Source organism: Equus quagga, chromosome 19 (assembly GCF_021613505.1).
Source record: "Equus quagga isolate Etosha38 chromosome 19, UCLA_HA_Equagga_1.0, whole genome shotgun sequence".
NCBI classification, from domain to species: domain Eukaryota; kingdom Metazoa; phylum Chordata; class Mammalia; order Perissodactyla; family Equidae; genus Equus; species Equus quagga.
Window position 1 is genome coordinate 40,371,436 of NC_060285.1, and position 19,891 is coordinate 40,391,326.

Genomic DNA, 19,891 nt, shown 5'->3' on the forward strand with positions numbered 1-19,891 from the left:
GATCTGCACATGCTCATCTGGTACCACCTGCAATGTTAGAGTGCCACTTTGTGGAGTATTGCAAAATCTAAGAAAGCTTCCATTCACCAGTCAGTTTATGAAAAGTATGTACTTTATGTGAAGATATGTATAATATGTGTACACTTCAATATATGAGCATTTTTACACAAGCAAACAACATAAACACACAAGTCTACTTAATTATATCACCTGAAATATGTACCTAATTATACTATCTCACCAAAAACCCCAAGATTAACCTGAAATTATCATGTTAGCAATATATTTTAGGATTATATAAGTGTTAAAGAAAGCAAAAAGTCATGGTGTAACATAATTAAATTATCAGTAAAGGAATATAATAAGTAAAACATTTGCATTGCCTTGAAAAAATAAAACAGTTCAATTCTCTGATCATATAGTAATTTCAGAGTAATTTAGAAAAAATTTAGAAAAACAAAAAAGAAACACAGAAAGTACTTAAGAACAGATATCTATGTTTTTAGCAAAATTCTATGACTAACGCAATGTTCACAGTAAACCTTATAGTTTTAAAAAGTTCAGTTGCAATGTTGCTAAATTCTCAGTATCAAGCCTACCAAATCTACGTTGAGTGTAAATGAAACTAAACACCTCCACATCAGAAGATACCTAATTACGATCCAGGAGAACAGAAAGGAAATTTCCTCTTCAGTAGACGTACAGGTACAAAGTAAAACTCACCTGGGAGAAATAATGGAAAGATGGTAGCATGCCCTCTGGTACTATGGCATGTTTCTTAGCAACATGGAAAAATGACTCTCTGCTGTGTCATTTTTGTCAAGCAGTAAGTGTTTACATATCACAATTCAGAAACTGAATTCCAAATAAAGCTAGGAATATTTATATTCCTAATAATATGAAACTGTTTAGCCTTTTTCATATTTATTATCCAGATTTTATAAAACAAGAATGATTTCTTAAAATAATTTGCTCAGGCATGTAAAGTATATGTCCAAATGACCCAGGGCATCGTTTTCACAAGATCCCTGATGCCCAGTGAACAGGTATTGACTTTTCTTTAAAGCATATATCTGGCTAGAGTACCCCTGTAGGGTGCATGGGCAAATTGATAAATCCTCATGTCAGAACATATTATTCGTTGTCAGTTTCTGAATATCAGATCACCAAGAGAAGAAACTTGGACTCTCAAAAGAAATGCTTCTCTACAAGCAATGCTATCTTCATTTCACCGTTTGTTCTGAGAAATTTGTTCCTACATTCCATTTCAACAGAATGGCAGGATGGCATCGCTATCACTGTAACATTTCTATTTCAGCCTTCTCTGCAAGTGATAATCTATGGCTATCTTCACTGACCTTTCAATTCATTTGGTGAAATGGTGAAATGAGCACACTGTTCTTTTGAACTGAATCATTATTAAAATGGTATTACATGGATCTTTAGAAGTGCAGTTTGTTACTCTCTACCGATTTCCTTTCATTAGTTTCACACAATTTGCAAATAAGCTACTTTTACAATCCCATACATGTGAAAAGCTACTGTGCTTTCGACAATATGTTTTACAGTAGAGAAGTGAACTTGCTTTGATTGTAAGTAAACCTTCACTATTACAAATTCTAGAGATTCTTCAGTTGATTCCTTTATAACTCATCACCTAAGACTTGTTAAAGAAAGCAGGAAGTACATTTCCACTGAGAAGCATTCAGTGAGCACATTACAGATCATTTGGTTAGTCCTTCAAATAAAATATCTTACTTTATCGAATTTAAATGTTACAGTTTCTAATAACTAAAAAGGAATAGCAATTAGAATACTCAAGCCAATACTTTGTGATTTCTGTCGTTGTAACACTGTAACCTTTGAAAGTTCTTAATTTTCATCTTACTTGCTCATGCCAAAGATATGTATGCAAACTAGTTTGTGAGACAGATCAACCTGTCAGCAAACAGAATCTTAAATTTTTATATAAGTTATGCTACCACAACAAATCTCCATGTGATAAAGGTTATATAGAGCACTCTTATCAAAAAAGATGTATCACTGGAATAGTCTAAAGAAGAAATTATAGATTGTTTCACATGTGATGTTTATTATTGTTTCGTTTGCTCTTATAATTCAAAATAATGTTCTGGAAATATAAAATAGCACGATGCAGGAGCCAGCCATGTGGTGTAGTGGTTAAGTTCGGTGTGCTCTGCTTTGGCAGCTAGGGTTCACATGTTTGGATCCTGGGTGCAGACCTACACCACTCATCAGCCATGCTGAGGTGGCGACCCACATACAAAATAGAGGAAGACTGGCAACAGATGTTAGCTCAGGGCAAATCTTCCTTAGCAAAATAAAAAAGTAAAAATAGCATGACACAATGATTTATTTAGAAACATTGATATAAGATGTATTGACATAAATTTGTAACTCCACATTAATAGAAAATGCCACATAGCATTTAAAACAAATTCCAGAGTGGCTGTAATATTTCATATGATGCAATTTATGTTAGTTATTATTGGCAGTTTACAGACATTTGATGCTTTCACTTGACGTATTATAAATATTTGTGAATATGAAATCATGCACTTTAAATGTTTTGGGATGTTTATTTTGTTGGAATTAATTAAATTTAGTTAATTGGAATGGCTAATTCACCATGAATATTCTTATCTTTTGCTGTAGATATGAACCTAAGAAAATCTGCTTTTCAGGGTCAAAAACCTCATAATGTTATGTCATCTGTCTCCACCTTGTGGTTATCATGAATATCGCTACTTTTTAATTTTGCACGACTTCCTAGACATATATGAGAATGGTTGAATGCTATGGAAAAATAAGAATGCTTGTCTACCTTTGGATTTTTACTTTTAGACACTAGAAATAACAGTATTTCACATGACAGAAAATTCAGATCCATTATATCAAAGAGTTAGGTCATCTAAAGCATGTCTGGGTCTCTTGGCCAACGTTAAAGTAATATCTTGCAAAAATATTATATAACTTTCATATCACATAGCTAAACTGAACACTGGAGCAGTCCACTCAACACATCTCTTTGTCTAAACATGTTCCCTTAGAATTTCATAGGACGTACAGGCCTTGTATGACACTTTCCAGGAGAGTCACAAAACGAGGGAGAATGTTTTTCTGATGAGAAATTGTTGTCTCCCTTTTCCCAAGAAAAATGTAAGTCTTCAGTAATGTTTCTTAAGTTATTAAATCAAAGATTTTATTCTATCTTTTAAAGATAAACTCCTAACTTTCAAATACACACTATTTTCTTCTCTTTTCCTTTTGACTCAAGAACTGGGGATGTTCCAGGGGTTGCGGCTTTGCCTTCAGGAATTTACAGTCTGTCCAAGTTTGTTTCAAGAGGTGAGAAATTTTCACAAAAGTGTCTAAGTCATAGATTACCCCTGTCAAGCCATGTCTCAGTAAAAGAAAGTTGTCGAATCAGATCATCTATATCAAAAACTGGAAATGATCTAATCTGAGGAAAAGTTCCTACCCAGTTGAATTAGTAAACCAAATTTGCCAGCTCTCCTACTAACTTAGCGTGTTTGCCACTTTAGAATTTCATGTCTTGTTGCACGGAGAGTTAAACACTGAAGAGAAGGTAAAGTTCTACTGATTGAAAACACTACCTCAAAACCCAGCAGGACACCCGCACCCCTCACAGTCACACTGCTTACAACAGTATAGGCTCTTGACTTTCACCTGCTTTAGATGTAAACTGCAGCAGCCCCGGCTTCTCCACAGAGATACGCGTGAAGCCAGCCCCTCTTTAAATGCACACTTTGCACATTACAGAGAACTGGGTGTCATATAGTCAGTACATAATCTGCCTTTAACACAGACCTCCACTACGTGTCTTTCTTCTTGATGATTTTGTGATTAGATATTTCTGTCATGCACTCTTTCAAGAAAACAAATATGAATAATTTGTCTCTTTAGGGAAAACTAAGGCCACAATATTTCTTTGTCCTGCTGCTTTCAAAGGTTAAATACTCATCATAATTATGTCTCGATTTTTGATGCTCCAACCTTAACTGCCCAAAACACTGTGACACGTTAACTAAAACTAAGGATTCAATAAATTTAATACAGGCTCGTGATTTCAGGATAAATGTTCATAAAACATGAGAAGACAAAAGAAAATACTATTTGTATGCATCAGGGAGGAACTACTTTTGGGCATTTTATACTTGGGCATATAATTAACCACTTTAAAATAATTAATTTCCTTAAAATGTTCTTCAGATAAGAAAAGCCCTGAAGAAAGCTGGAATTCAGGAGGCGGCAGTTAGAAAACATAGGAAACTCCACTCATAATGTTTCCATTCCCAAAGGGGTCACAGTGCTCAAACAGTAGATTTCACATGTAATTACAAGCCTCATACCCTAGACTCGGGCCGCAGTGATGTAATGGTTGAACACTTACCTTTCTCATTGCCATTTGCATAATTTGGAGGCTTGTTTTTGTCAATGCTGTTAAAGCTCTGACTTCGCCTATTTAAATTAGAGGCTCCCTGGACCTTGCTGCTGCTGCCTGCAGCTGGCACCCTCGAGGGACCTGGAAGCCTGGAATAGCGTAAGGAAAATCACATCATTATTGTACATTGCGGAAAGGTAGGGAGCAGGAGCTCCAAGCAGGGAATAGTTAATGGGAAAAATCACAACATAGGAGGTTCTAAAATCTATTGAGCAGAGACTGTTGGTTTAAGTGGCAAACAACCAGCTAAACACAAGGTTTGAGAATCTTCAGAAAAATCTTGTTTCACTTTTCAATAACTAGGACTCCAAAGTATATTAATAATCTAGACAAATTAGAAATAAAGTAATGTTTAACTAAAAATGTCATACTTACCACACCTCTGATAAAGCAACAAAAAACAAAAAACAAACCTTTGACCTAAAAGTATGTAACAATTACATGAAAAGCAAGGGAGATAATGACTTCTAACTTAACGATGTTCTCAGGGTCTTAACCAGCTACCTGCAGGTGTTGTAAAGTTGTTCTTTTCAATGTATGGCACATTTGCTTTATTTTAGGCAGCTGTATCCTAAATCAACCTGTACATTAATAATAAGAAGAAAAAAGTTACTGAACAAATTGCCAACAGCAAATGCTTATTGAATCTCTAAGCTAGTTAGCTACAAGACACGGGGTGGAGACAAAAGTCATGAGTTAATTCATACTTGACTAACCTGTCTCACATAAAAACTTTCATTCTCTTGCCAAAAGTAGGAACCTAGACTTCGGCTGGTTATCTCACAAATGCCGCCAACTGATCACAGAAGTGATACAAGAAGAAAGGACGCAGGTCTCAGAGGAAGAAAATCTCTGCTAGCAGAATGGCATTTAACATATATCTACAGTGACAATAGCTTCAGCTACTCTTTGTGTACAAAGGACAGAACATGAGAGATATATGCAGACTATCTCAAAATTAGTGGAATTTGACAGGAGGTTATGATCTTCAGGTATTTTTATTTGGATTATAATTAAATATCAGTTTGGATTATTTATTTCACTGTTTAGACAGTTTCCATATTAAAATTTCAAGTACAAATTATTTCATGAATGTGCCTAAAATGTGCAATTACTATATTTTATTTTACACTACTAACATATATAGTATATGTATAATAAATTCAATCAACATAAATTAAAAACTAGAAATTAAGAACTAGTATTGGCATTCTAAGATGTTTAAAAACATGATAGTAAATGTTGCCAGCATCTTTGCTAGTATTTGCTGCCACCATGTGAATGTCACTGGGTACTGCTCTGATAAATTCTATTTTAAAAGAAAAACAAACAAAAACAATCCAGAACTTATAAACACGCACTGAACTTTTGACTGTTCTCTTTCACAAAGTTTTTTAAATAAAAGAAGTTTATATCTGGCATATTGGTGTCCAATATGTCACAATTCTACAATCAGTGGTTACAATATTCAAATTAAACTCTCCTTTATAATACTACTTAATATATTATTTCCAATAGATTATTAGGAAATAATGAACTATTAAATGCTATAAATACTTTTTTAATAGTAGCAGGTATTGTAAACTGGAATGAACACCAAGAAAAGACAAATACCAGCTTAAAAGCAGAATTGTTGATTTCTTGGCATAATTAATAGTTTCAAAACGTTGACCGTATTTTGGAGTCTAACTACATATGGCTAATAGTTTCTTCAGCTATTTTTTTAATTAGAGGTGTGTCGTGCATAAGATTAGAATCTTTTCCAAATGATTCCAGCATTTAACTCATACTTAAATAAATCTACAGGGTTTGTAAGTATAGCTCAATAACCAGACACCAGGAATTTTGAGTACCAGTGATTGCATTCTGCAGAAAGAATTCAACGAATAAATCTAGCCAAATGTCCCAATCATAATAAATCTGAGAACTATTCCTGTGGACTCAGCTGTAGACTAAGAAAGTTCATTCCAAACTCACACGTAGAAACAGATTTTGTCACAAAATTTGCCCTGCTTGCAATGAAACTTAACCTGTTTCTAGAAAGCAATTAAGATGCATTTTAATCTTTCGTGTGACCCGTGAAGCCAAGTGATCTTTAGTTCTAAGAACAAATTAAAACGAATTAAGAAAACCATTTGCTCTTCTCATTACCCTAATTTGACAGGCAGCCAGAGCTCCAGATCATTCATCAAAGTAATAAAAAGAGAAATGAGAATGAAGCCAAAAAATAGAGAGATGTTCTATTAAATCAAAGTATTTAAAATATATTTTACATGCCTAAGTCTTAGAAGTGGTAATAAAAAATGCTTACTGTACATGGCAGCTCACTGTTCTTTGCACAACCTAATTTATATCATTTCCCATAATTTTTAATTAAATGCTCTTTTAATTTGTCTCTCTAGAATCATTTTAATTACCATGGAAATGGACATAGCTTAGAACGCCAAGGCAGGGAGAAAAGCACGCACCTCAAGGCAAGGCACACTAAGCAGTCCTTGCAGTCGAACATCGCATCTAACATGATACATCATGAAAGCGGTGACTAGTCACCCCCCTGCGTGAGATGGCACACATAATCACATATGAATCAGGGGAGCCAAACACATTTGCTGTGGCTTCACTCAGCTGTACCATCATGCATTCAGCAACTTAATGATTAAAAAAAAAATCAAACACTTTCCACACATTTTTATATACTAGCATTTTCCAAACAGTACAAAATGCACTGTCATTTATTATAACAGACTGTCTTTAAAATGCGTACCTCATAAAGAATAACAAATTTAAACTATTATAGATAAAAGAACAATCCAGGCTGAACTGGTGCTAACTTTCCCACAAAAATCTGCCAGTGTTTCTCAATTCTGCTTCAAAATGTGCAATAGTTAATGCATGCCCATCTCAAAAAGCAATTACAATTTTCTTGTACAACATTTTGCGACCTGAAAAGAATGGGGCCTTCAAAGTCATTTTTTCTTGACTTTCTCTAAGCCTAGAACTTAGACTTCAGCCCAATCATAGCACTACGTATAACAAAACTGAAATAGAAAAACCCAAAACCCACTTAATGATCTAACACAAACACGCTCATTCCTGAGAATGTGAATGGAAATCCACTTGGAAGAACTCAGTACTCTAAACTTTTCACCCAGAAGTACGTAGTTTTTGAAAAAATTTAGAATAATAGGACAAAATATCACTGGGTATTTACTTTTTTATCACTAACAAGCAATAAATTAGAGATATTAACTGACCTAGTAGGCTTTTTTTGACTGGTTGCAATTCCACTGTGATTAGATTGAGTTGCATATCTGGCTGCCAGACTGTATGAGGAGAAACAGAGAAATTGAATTAAAGAGATTCTTTGAACATGGAAAGAAAGCACAAACTTACAAGAAACTATGAGTTAATGAAATGCAATTGGAACATGTATAAACATGTATAAAGAATAAATTAATTAGAAAATTATGATAATGCAACATATATACCATGACCTTTGACTATGAACACACTATGAAATAATGCCGTGAGCCCCTTGTAATAAAGTGCGTCACCAATGACTTTAAAATAATGGCTGTGTGATATTATTATTATTATTTTAAGTAGCAATATTTCATCTTATAAAAAAATTCAATCTTTGCAAATGACTATGAAAACTTCAGAAAAGCTAAAGTTTGGTTTACACAATAGAAAGATCTCTTTCTATAAAAGGTTGAAATTTTAAAAAGAGTAGGAAATGAATCATTGTTTTCTTTAATAAACTGTTCCAATTTGCTGTTTTAGCCTAAATATTATTTTGAAAACCAAGTGATTAAAATATCTAGTGTCTGTCCAATAATTTATATTGTTGATCTCTAGTTCTAGACAGAATGTTTTAAGGAGGTAACAATACAAGATGTTTTTCTAAAGACAGATCTATGCAAAAGTTGAGATTAAAGCGGAGTTAAAGTCTTCAAACCAAAGTGAACAACTACTGATGACAACTTCTGGGTATTCTTGAATTAAAATTCTTAGTGATTTTTAAAATCAAAATCTTTGATCAAAAACACACAAGAAAGCATTATTTCAACGAAGTTTTAAAGAGCAGTGAATACTTTGTGAACAAAATGACAATTTGTACTTTAAGTTGATTTCTGCATTACCTAAGGGTTCTGAAATTGGTGTTCTGAAGAATACAGTGAGACCCAATAGACCTGAAACATGTCCGCACGCCCTGGGATGGTCAAGGCATGATGCCTGAGTGGGATCACTTTTCAGGTGAACTGTGGTGACTCAACATGAACTCAGTTGTTGTGCATGCAGTTTCCAAGGCCTCCAAGGAAAGAGGAACAACGTGGGGGTGTTGGAATCAGGGTGCAGGGTCGCTTGGAGCCCTGCTGCACTTGATCCAGTTGCCTTGCTGCCAAGCAGGGGGTATTTTAGTCAAGGGAAGGATTTCTTAGGATGATGACATCTTTCCTAAGTTAACTGTTACTCCACTGAGCCTGTCTGTGGTGGGAGAGCGCAGGTCATTAAAGCTGCCTGGTTGACGGGAATAACTCCCAACATCCAGTGAGCTTTTCAGCTTCTTGGAACACTTGTTTTTCACGTTTGGTATGAAATATTATTATTTGCATATAGTGCCTTCTGTATTCTAACTACACTGGGCACTGGGTCAGCTGGCCACAGCTGGCCAAACTACCTCAGTAACAATAATAACAGAGAATAATTTAAAAATAAAAACCAAAGTTTTTCAATGAAAAGAAATATTAATTTAAAATTTAAATTTAAATATAAAGCACTCAAAGTGGAAATAAGTCTTTTGTGAACTTAGTCTAATTTGTCAACCCAAGAGTAAGAGAACTTTCTAAAGGTTCACCACTAGGTCTTATCCTATACTCTCCAACTTGAACACAAATATCAGCAGGAAAGATGACAATAAAACAAGGTACTCTCCTTCAGGGAACTGAAGCCACCTTATTGGTTTTTCCTCCATGATTTTAAAGAAGTACCATAATTTCTAGCATAGAATTGGAAAGTCAACAACAAAACCTAGAGAGGTTAAGTGACTTGGCCAAAATCAATTTGGTTTTATGGCCCATATGTGCTCTCCAATTTATTATAAGAGAATACTCTACTTGTTGGTTGTATTTTAGCATCAAGCCCTCAGACGTCAGTCCCTTGAACCCTGGCTTCTGTTCTGCTTCCCTAGTACTTGTAAAACTGTTATTTGAAGAACACAGGAGTTTTATTCAATTCTCACTATACTTGAACATCTTTGCATTGGACCATATTAATCTCTCTTCCTTTTTGAATCTCTCTCTTTCATGTACTGTCATACCAATAAGCTCACTTGATTTACCCACTATCATTCTTGTCTATTTTCTTTCCATCACCAGTCTGCCTTCCGTTACCATCTCTTAAAGGCATGCTTTTTTGTATGTCCCTTTTCCTCAAACTCTTGAGTGCATTCTTTCACTTAGCAATTTGTTTCTTACCAAAGATTTCAAATAAAATCTACTAGAAACTAGAATTAATGTCTGCATCATACTCCCGGCTGTCAAAACGGAATAAGAGATTTTTCCATTTCCATGATCTTCAAAATCAATCAGCACATTAAACTCACCATTTTCCTTCTTTTATCCTGCCAGTCCTAATCAGATCCTTCCTTTAATTTCTATTCACAGGGTCATCATCTTTAGTCCTATGGGCTTAAACCTTAATAGTTGACTGTTTCCTTTTTCCTTTTAATTATTGCAGGTGTTCAATCAATAACCTGTCATGCTGACTTGACTGCTACAAATCCATGTGCATCTATGTTCTCCTTCAATTTGCATGTTTATCACACTAACTCAAACCCCCAACACTTCCCATAATGCCTCCAGCTCCCTGTATTTGTCTTAAACTTTTATATGGCTCTGTCTCCCTATGCAGCAGAAAAGCATTTTTTTCCCCCCACAGTGCTTGTAATACCATTTCCCAAGTTTCAGATTTACAAATAGACTAGTAACAAAGCAGGTGAGAGGTACAGCTAATGTAATTTATTAGTAAAACAGACACCAGGGACATGTAGACACAGCCCTGAGGCAAGCGGAGTAGATAAATAGAGCCAGAACACCAGTACACTAAGGACTTTCAGACATCTGGATTGAAGACTGCGCATTTTTCTGCTGAAGTGTTGTAAAATGAGATTCCTTCTAGCTAATGGGTGGCAAAACTATCAGAGACAAAATTCTGCTAAAGGAAGTATCTGCTCATCTATCTGACAAAGTGAAATATCAAGAGAATGCTTCTTTTTTCCCCCAACATGGAAGAGAAGAGAAGGAGACTAGAGACAGTCAATTAAAAAAACAAAAAAAAGATGAAACTCATCTGGTGTTCCATACACAGAAGGATCCAGAGTGCCGGAACTTTCTAATCCAGGTTCAGTGCAAATCTCCACGTGGAAGTGTAATATCCATGTATTACAAGGAAAGAATACTTCTTAAAGTAAACAGATCCTGAATTATGATTACCCATTTTTATGAACCACCAGAGCCTCACAACTCTGTGTTGACCATAGATCAACAAAACTGGCATCACCTGGGACTTGTTAGAAATATTGAATCTTGGATCTCACCCCAGACCTACTGAAAAGCATCTGCATTTTAACAGGATTCCTATGCATAATAAAACTGAAGAAGCTGTGCTCTACAGAATATCCACAAATGTCCGATCTTGGAGGAAAAAAACATGTAGTTTCCAATGTAAATAGCATAATCTAAACATAGCAAGCCATGCCTCACTTTCTGTCCTACTGCTGCTTTAGATACTGTTGACACCGTCCTTCTGGAAATCCTCATCTCACTTAGCTTTCTTAGCACAACAGCTCTCTCTCCACCTACTCCTCCTGCTTCCCAGATATACATCTGCTCACTATCCCCACCCCCTGAATTTTGTACCATGACCATGAATTTTTCCCAAACCATAATCTTAAGCATCAACTAATCTATTCCTCCATTCTTTTTATATCAAATCTATGTTTATCCTCAATCCTAAACTCAGAGTCTCTTTTCTAAATATCTCCTTGATATTTCCTAAATATTCCACCTGGATCTATCACCTAGATTTCTCCCAGATATTCCACAAATGTTCAAAATTTAACTCACTGTCCTTCTTTCAAACCATCCTCTCTCTCTTTAACTTTGCCCTCTAAATATAGTGTCATTAACATTCTCCCCATTGAACACTATGGAGTTGTCTTGACCATTACCCCCTCCTTTTTCAACTAAGTGTCATTTCTCTCATGGACTCTAATACCTCTTCACCAGTCTCCTTGTTATCAGTCCATTTCTATTTACAGGCAAATCAAATCATTCTTCTCACAGCCACCAGAATTAACTTTGCAAGAAAGAATGGATGTCAGTGTCTTTCTTTGCAATTGCTGCTGACTCCCCATTGTCTGCAGGATAAAATTCAAGCTCTGTGATTTGGTTTATAAAGTGCTTCAGTATGTCTCCTCAGACTCTTACAGCTTTGCCTCATCTGCACATCCTCCACCCCGTGTTCTCCACTGTCACCACTCCTCTGCCCCTTGCCTGTGGCCTCTTCTCCCGTGGATCCATGGCCTTTCTCATGAGGTTTCCTACATCTGAAACACCATTCCTTCTTTTCCCTACATTATGAAATCTCTTACTTCAAAATCCTGCTCAAATGTCTCCTTCTTGTTGAAGCATTTTTCAAGTCTCCCAGAGTTAAATTTTTCCTCCACTGGTCCACAGGTCTTTATTCTTCCCTAATTATGAGGTTGATATGGGGATTTATCAGGGTTAATGTCTGTCTCCTGTTCACCAGGATAGGAATTATATTATGGTCATTTTGCATTCTCTGTTCCTGTCCTGGGGTTGGTATGTGTTCAAGAACTAAATGGTTGATATTTACTGGGTAGTATTATCAAACAAAGGTATAACACCATCTTTTAAGCAAGAGAAATTGTTTTAAGAATAGAATTATCAGAAGTATATTAAATGAGGGAACAGAAAGACACTCATCTTCCTTGTGTCCTTCTTAAGTGACCGGGAGTTTACATTTATTTTCTTATTTAATCCTCACAATAATCCTATGAATGTGATCTCTATTTCTGGCTAAAAATATGAAACTAAAGCTTTTAAACATTAACTGATTTGTAGAAGTTGTATATCTTATAAATAACGGTATTGAAATTTAAACTCTTGTCTATTAGATTCTAAAATCTGGGCTGTGTTCTATGATACCATATCATTTTCTTGCAAGCTAATTACAAATTATAATATTTTAATGCGTCTTTTTCTATTAATTCATTGCCCTGTGGATTTGTGAATATCTCCAAGACATGATAATAATTTTATACTGCCTACTGAATATCATCTCTTCCAGTCTCAAATAAATCCACTTTCAAAAGATACTCTTCAGCATTCAGATAATTACTATTAAATAATTTCATTTGCCAGGTCATTTTACGTAGAAATCTGGAATAGGCAATAAAATAACTTTAAAGGGTAAGATATGTTTAATATCTAAGCAGCTCTCTTCAAAAGTCTTCCAAGTAAACACAATCCTTTACATTTTTAAGCTACATTTTAGTCAGGGCTAGCAAATATGGCACATTATTTATAACCTGCTACTCTATGCCCATTGCACACATCACTCAATCACACAACATTTTCTGCTGAGCCCTGTGGTAGCCTCAAAAGCCTTGGCCAGGATGCAAGCAACACTTATTAATCAAAAGAATTAAACTGGGAGTGGCCCTTATTTGCATCTCTTCTTTATGTTTTCATCAAACTATTTTTAAGAAGATTTTAGGGGTTCAGTAAAGGATTTTTGTAGACGATTCTATTTCTGTTGTAGTTATTCTAGCAGTGGACTTCTATGAGGAAGTAAAAAATATTTAATCTTATTACTTAGTTATCATCCTTAAAAATCAAATTAGACCCAGACATATAGATACACACATCATTAAAGAACCATCAAAACATAATATCTGAGCCTCCCACAATCTATCATTCTTTATCTCCATTGGCTGCCATCAAGCTTCTTTCAAAAAAATATCAGTTGAGACAGCAGACATTTGAATGGTCTCAATTTGTGTTTAATCACTATTATAATTTAAAATATTTTTTATTCATTCATTCTATAGATACTCTTTTAACACCTACTGTGTGCCCAGGTAAGGACCCAGAGAGCCACAGCAACTAGCTAAGTAATGGGGTCTTTGTCCTCACTGCAGTGGGGAATATCAAAAGGTTTTAATTGCAGAATAAATGATAAATTCTCAAATTAGAGAGATCCATCTCTTAGATATGTAAAGAAGGAACTGGGGGAGGAAGGAGGTTGAGATATTTAGCAAGGTTGGAACCAGGAGACCAAATATGAAATCACTGCTGTATTTCAGGCAAGATTTGATGAGGGCCTGAATGAAGGCAAAGGCACAGAAAATAGAAGTAAATGATTAATGAGAGAAGTTATAATCATGGACACAGAAATTCAAGAAGAGAAAAGAATCTAAAATGGCTCCTGGAGTACAGTTACATAGAAATAGAGTGTAGGAAAAGGAGATTGAACATCCCTGATACAGTATATGAGGAGAAAAAAATCAAGATTCTACTTCTAAGTTACATCACTAGTCAAAGGGTGCTGAAGTAACAGGAAATACTAGGAAGGTGTATATTCACAGACGAGTGACCCAGCTTCACAATAGAGATAAAGAAAGATCACTTATTGTAACGGTTCTCTTATAAAGTGCATGAGTACTTTTGGATGTTGAATAAATGAATAAAAAATTGACTTCACAGCCCTAAGGTTTTGAAAGTGACAGATAGACATAGCTATTGAGAAATTTTATTCAGTTTTGTATTGCACGTATTCTAATAAGCATATATTCGTTGATTAATCAACCAATTAATGAATCATTTAAAACACTTGTATTGACTGCCCACATGTAGGGGTACTTAAAAGGATTTAATTTGGGAAAATCAGGTTTAAGTGTGCAAGGATGACATTCACTCTGAGAAGTAGAACCCTCAAAACCATGTATACTAACTCAAAACCCTTCCTATAGAGTATAATTTGATATTTAGTGGAAATTGAATTTACTTCAAGGTTGGAAGGAGAAACAAAAATATTAGGGAGCTGTGCAAAAAGTGGCACATTAAAATATTTATTTTCTGTGAATTATGAAATGGAAATGCCGGTTGTATAAGATCTGGTACATTGGTTAACAGCACAGAATCTAGGGTCAGATTGCTCTGCCTAAATCTTGGTTCTGCTGTTCTCTGTGCCTGTGTCCTCGTCAATTAAATGAAGACGATGACTTTAGCTACCTCAAGGTTTTTACAAGGATTAAATTGTAAATCACTTAGAATGGTGCCTAGTACAAATAAGTGCTGTAACAGTTAAAAGAAAATTCAGTTGGATTCAGAGGTACGTTTGAGAGTCCCTGGATGCACTAAGACCCCAAGGGAGGCTCTGCAAATATTCTGGTGAATTCGGTATATCATAACTTCCCATATTCTTCAACCCCTACAATTACCCTGCCCTCCTGTGGTTGGTAGTCTTCCCACCACCACATCCTTTGGTTCTCCCTATCTCTTTTGATGTTACTACATTCTTACTCTGAACCCACAGGCATGGACTTCTCTTTCAGGACAGTGACGGAGCTTTTAACTCTGGTTCTCGTTCTCCAGGTTTATAATTACTTTAGGACCATGATTTCTTGGAAGTAAATACAATTAAGTCTTATTCTCCCTCAAACCTCCCTGGATACTACTCACTCTTCTTGTTTCCTGAACTCAACAATATAAATCCCTATTGGTCCCAATCCTATGAAGAATTATCAGAAATTGTACCAATAGGACATCTAAGAACCACCATTCCCAAAGCAATGCACGCAGGGTGGGCCTTCCAGAACCTATAATTCTCAACACTGGACATAATCCAAAAAGTCTCTCAAATACAGGATTTAACAAATATTTTGCTCTGTGTATAGTGATTAGATGAAAATATGCTTTTGATATACCTAAAAGATATAATTTATTTACTTTAATATTTCAACCAGAGCTTTGTGTTAGATTTGTCCTCTAGATTTCACAACTGATTTGAAAGACAAGGATAAAATGTCTCAGAAAATGAGGGATTCCTCAAATAAAAATAAAAAATGGCCTTTAAGAAAGTAGCCAAAAAGCTACCATAACTCTGAATATATTGCAAAATGAACAAAAGGAACATTGTCTTGTTCACTCACATTATCCATAAATGTTTGTGGTCTCCAGAGTTTTGTTCTGGGCCCTCTTTTGTTCCCCTAGCTTTATACTCCCTTTCTGAGTAATCTCTACCATTTCTATTGTTCCAATCAACAAAACATTGGTAAGCCAATGTTCCCAGGGCTATGTCACTGGCGCTGACTGTTCTCCTGGGCTCCAGAGCCACACACTAGACACCACCATGCAGAAGTCCCACTGAAATATCAAATTCATGAAGGCTAAAGCCACATTTTCTTCTCTCCATCTCTTTCTCATCTGTTTCCACTACCACAGTATTATTTCTTTCCTTACTGAAATATATCACTATCCAATGAGTCACAAAAACAGAAACGTGATGATTTTCTTTCAGCCTTACCTCCAAACAGTCCTTAGATGCATTTTCCCAGCCAGACTCTCAGCCTATTAACACTACACTGTTCCTGTCTTGCCCCTAGAGCTGCAGTGTCCCTCCCACTTCTCTCCCAAAGCACATCTTTTCTCTATCCTGTCACCAAAGTCCTGTTCCTAAATTATAAATAGCATCACCTTTTCTCTGCTAAAAAAATTTTCCTTTACAAGCAAGAAAGAAGTTCCAGCTTCTAAACATAGTATCCTGAGCCTCCATAGACTGACCTCTGCCTACTTCTCTAGTTTTACCTCTCATGATACCCTGTGACAATTTAAACACAGAACCTTAAAGAACTTGATGCTCCTTCATTAAGAGGTGAGATCTCTGTCCCACCCCTCCCCTTGAATCTGGGTGGGTTTGTCACTACTTCAGTGGGTCACCATGTAAGAAGTACAGTGTCCCTGAGACTGCCATGCTGGAAGGGCCTTTTGTAGTCACTATTCCAGATAAGCTGCCAGACATGTGAGTGAAGAAGTCACCTTGGAAGCGGATTCTCCAACCACAGATGTTTTGCCTCCCAGCAGTTTGTGACAGCCCAACAATTCCACCCCTCCCTGTAGAGTTCCAGACACTGTGGGGTACGGATAAGCCATCGCCACTGTCCCATCTAATTCCAAGGCTCACAAAATTCCTGAGAATAATAAAATTGTTATTGTTTTGTGCCACCATCTTTGGAGTTAGATAATACACTTCTACTTACGCTTTCTCCTTGGCCAAATAGTTCCTGAATGTGAAACGGCATATCCTTCATCAGTGCCTTCATGTCAGCTCTTTCCTCTAACTGCGCTCACTGAGCAACCTGTACTCTGTTAGATTAGTTAGCACACCATCCTGAACTATATGTTTGAATGTCTAGGTCCTCCCCTCTGTTAGATGGTGGGCAATTTTAAAGGTAAAATCATCACCATATCTCAGCTTCACATCTAGCACAATTCTTGGCACACAGTGGGGGTTGAATCTTTATTTGCTAAAAAGCCACATTTGAACTTTTGAATCACCAATGAAAAATAACACTGGGCTCTAATGTAATATATGAAGGATCACTGGAACAATCCTATCTTTCACTAAGCCATATGGTATTCATTGACTATGCCCAACTGCACAGTGCTTGGTTCATCCAAAGATAAAAATAAGGCACAAAACAGTAACTTTTAAAATGGATGTACTTAATACAAATACCATTGAACAATCTATGTTTATCAAAGCAATTTTTCACATTATATAGGTTTTTAGAACTCCTTATCTATATTAAGAGATTTTATGAAAAAATATTTTAGGATTTCCTTTATTTCCTCCCTTTTCTACTTATCTTCAGTCTTGGAGCCACACAAACACATCATAAGAGTGGAAATGCCTACACAGAATCCCTGTACAGTCAAACATTTAGTACTCTTGATTCCCAAAGAAAGAGAAACATACGCTTAGTCATAGCATCACATTTATTCTATTGACAGCACTATTCCCAAGGAACAAAGGAAGAAAACAAAGAAATAAATTACAGAATATGAAGTAAGAAATTTCTTGGGTATAAGTTTTAGCAGAAATTTTTTACCTCTCAATTTTAGTTTTCTTTTATAAGATGGTATTATGTTAAGAAGGCAGGAATTATTTCCTTTCAAATTTACTAAAAATGGCTGGAGAGAAAATTAGGAATAAATTACCCAAGATATAGTATAATTAAATACATTGGAAGAAAGTCTTAAACTAAGCATTTTTAGATAAAATAAACATTGAAGACAGTAAAACACATTCACCAAAATTTTTAAGACTGAGATAGGTTGAAATATATTTCCTTATATATCCTATGATGGCTAAGGGTAGAAATGAAGCCATCTATTTAGAATTAAGATTTAAGGAATCCTTCAAGTCAAATTCTTCCTTGATTATAAAGTTTCCCTTCTGTAGGATCCTGGTGCAACGTTATAAAATGATAACTGACAAACTAATGCTCTAAGAAAGAGGGAGGCATTTAGCCACTTCTGCAAAAATATCTTTTGTACCTCAAAACCATATATGTTCCTTCAAAAATATTTAAGATATTTTATAACAACTATACTCACATCAGAGTATGTGATAAAAATACTTTGTCTCTAAACTTAAATTTTGATGAGACTTCACTGAAAATAGTTATTGCCTAATCCATAAATGAGTCAGAAACTTAGCTTTCATCCACATGTGTTTCTTTTTAGTAGCTGGGTGGCTGAAATATCATCCTGATTGTATGTGAGACAGGTTACTGTGATAACTTATCCCATTAGTGAAATATGGTATGTAAATATATTATAACCTCTGTCTTATCTTAAATTTCAACTGACAGTTAATAAGACCACCTGCATGGTCTGCTTTTTTGGGATCTCAAAACAGTAACCAAAGAGGGAGATGCCTGTGCAAGATACCACTGCATCAAAGTCTCATGCACTTTTAGGAATGTAGGACTTCAAGATAAAGGAGAACTCAGGAAACCAGGCTCATATTTCTCTAACAGTGTTACCATAAATTAGATTTTCCACAATGCGCTTACTTACATGTAGCTCAAAACACTACACTGCTCCATGGATCTTTTCTATTTACAATTTTCAGTATGGAGTAAAATTATATGGTAACGCTTTCAGTGCTCCCTTCTGAAAGTTTATTTTAATGCAACCATCTTTAAAAAATTGGACCCAGAATACCAGTAGACAAAGCTATTTTATTAAGCTCAAGATTTAAACAAATTTTGGCAAAGACTATCCTGATTAGTGAACGATCTGGACTATTTTATACTTCTAAAGACTTAAAAAGTGTTGCAGTAAGCACAAAATATGTTAAACTATTTCTTAGTTCACATTTTCATGAAAATGACCTTCAGTTACTCTACTTATAAAATAATTATGTAAATGAATGTCTATAAAGTATGTGAAGAGCTATGAGAAAGTCTATTTTATAGAGTCTTCATAACTGGGCTACTCCCAATCTACTGCAAAGCAAATGCAATCATCCGTACAATCGGTCTCACATTATTAAGGGGTGACTGGGGTCTCAAAACGTCTTTGATGATAAGCTTTGGCCTAGAGTCTGCCCCACAGTCTTGCAGGGAGAGAAGGCTGATTTTGTTTATACATCTTATGAGACTAGAGAGCAATCAGAAAGGGGGAAACAGTAGAGGTGGTCAGAAGTGGAGGCAGATGAGATGGAACATGAAGAGGCAAATGTTGACAGTGCATTTTACAATGAAGAAGGGACCTTGGCCAATGGTTGAAGTCTTATTAGCAAGACTATCTCAGGTGCAGAAATGCGTAAGTCGCTTAAATTCAATGCTATCCTCACCCTGTCATCCTCTCATTAGAATTTGGTTTTCCATGTAGATCTGACTACAGGAAAATAATTCAATGGTCATATTGACATGATTACTATAGTTTTTGTGGCAGCTGCATTTTCCATTGTAAGTCAATAAGTTGAAATTTAGAGATAAAATCTTGAGTAATAATTTCATATAGTATAAAATTGCAGGTATAATAATCAAATCTATATTATCAGTGCTCTGAGAAGAGAGAGCTCTATAAGACTAAAAATCAAATAGAACCAAATAATTTCTAGTGCTTGGGAGACAGTGTTCATAAAACATATAAACAGAATATCAAAATGTCCTTTGGTAAAACGTTAAAGAAATAAATCACAAATTAGTTATCCTAAATCACAGCTCAATGATGATACACATATTAGATTTTTAAAAAAGATGTGTTATAGGACCAAATTATAAAAACTGGTTCACCATTGTTT

The 19,891-nt window shown here is 35.5% G+C and overlaps 1 protein-coding gene across 7 annotated transcripts in view; it reads right to left on the bottom strand.

Moving 5' to 3' along the window:
• The window catches only part of NAV3 (neuron navigator 3), a 351,215-nt gene that overhangs the window by 179,677 nt on the left and 151,647 nt on the right, over positions 1-19,891 (bottom strand). For 6 of the 7 annotated variants that reach the window (XR_006886093.1, XM_046645942.1, XM_046645941.1 and 3 more), the window contains exons 6-7: positions 7,741-7,809; positions 4,436-4,575 (exon numbers count right to left, since the gene is read on the bottom strand). Coding sequence is in view for 6 of the 7 variants with exons in the window: in XM_046645942.1 (XP_046501898.1) it covers positions 4,436-4,575; positions 7,741-7,809 (209 nt within the window). In the remaining variant the exon portion in view is untranslated. The remainder of the gene's footprint in view (positions 1-4,435; positions 4,576-7,740; positions 7,810-19,891) is intronic. The other variant, XM_046645944.1, reaches the window with a different exon arrangement.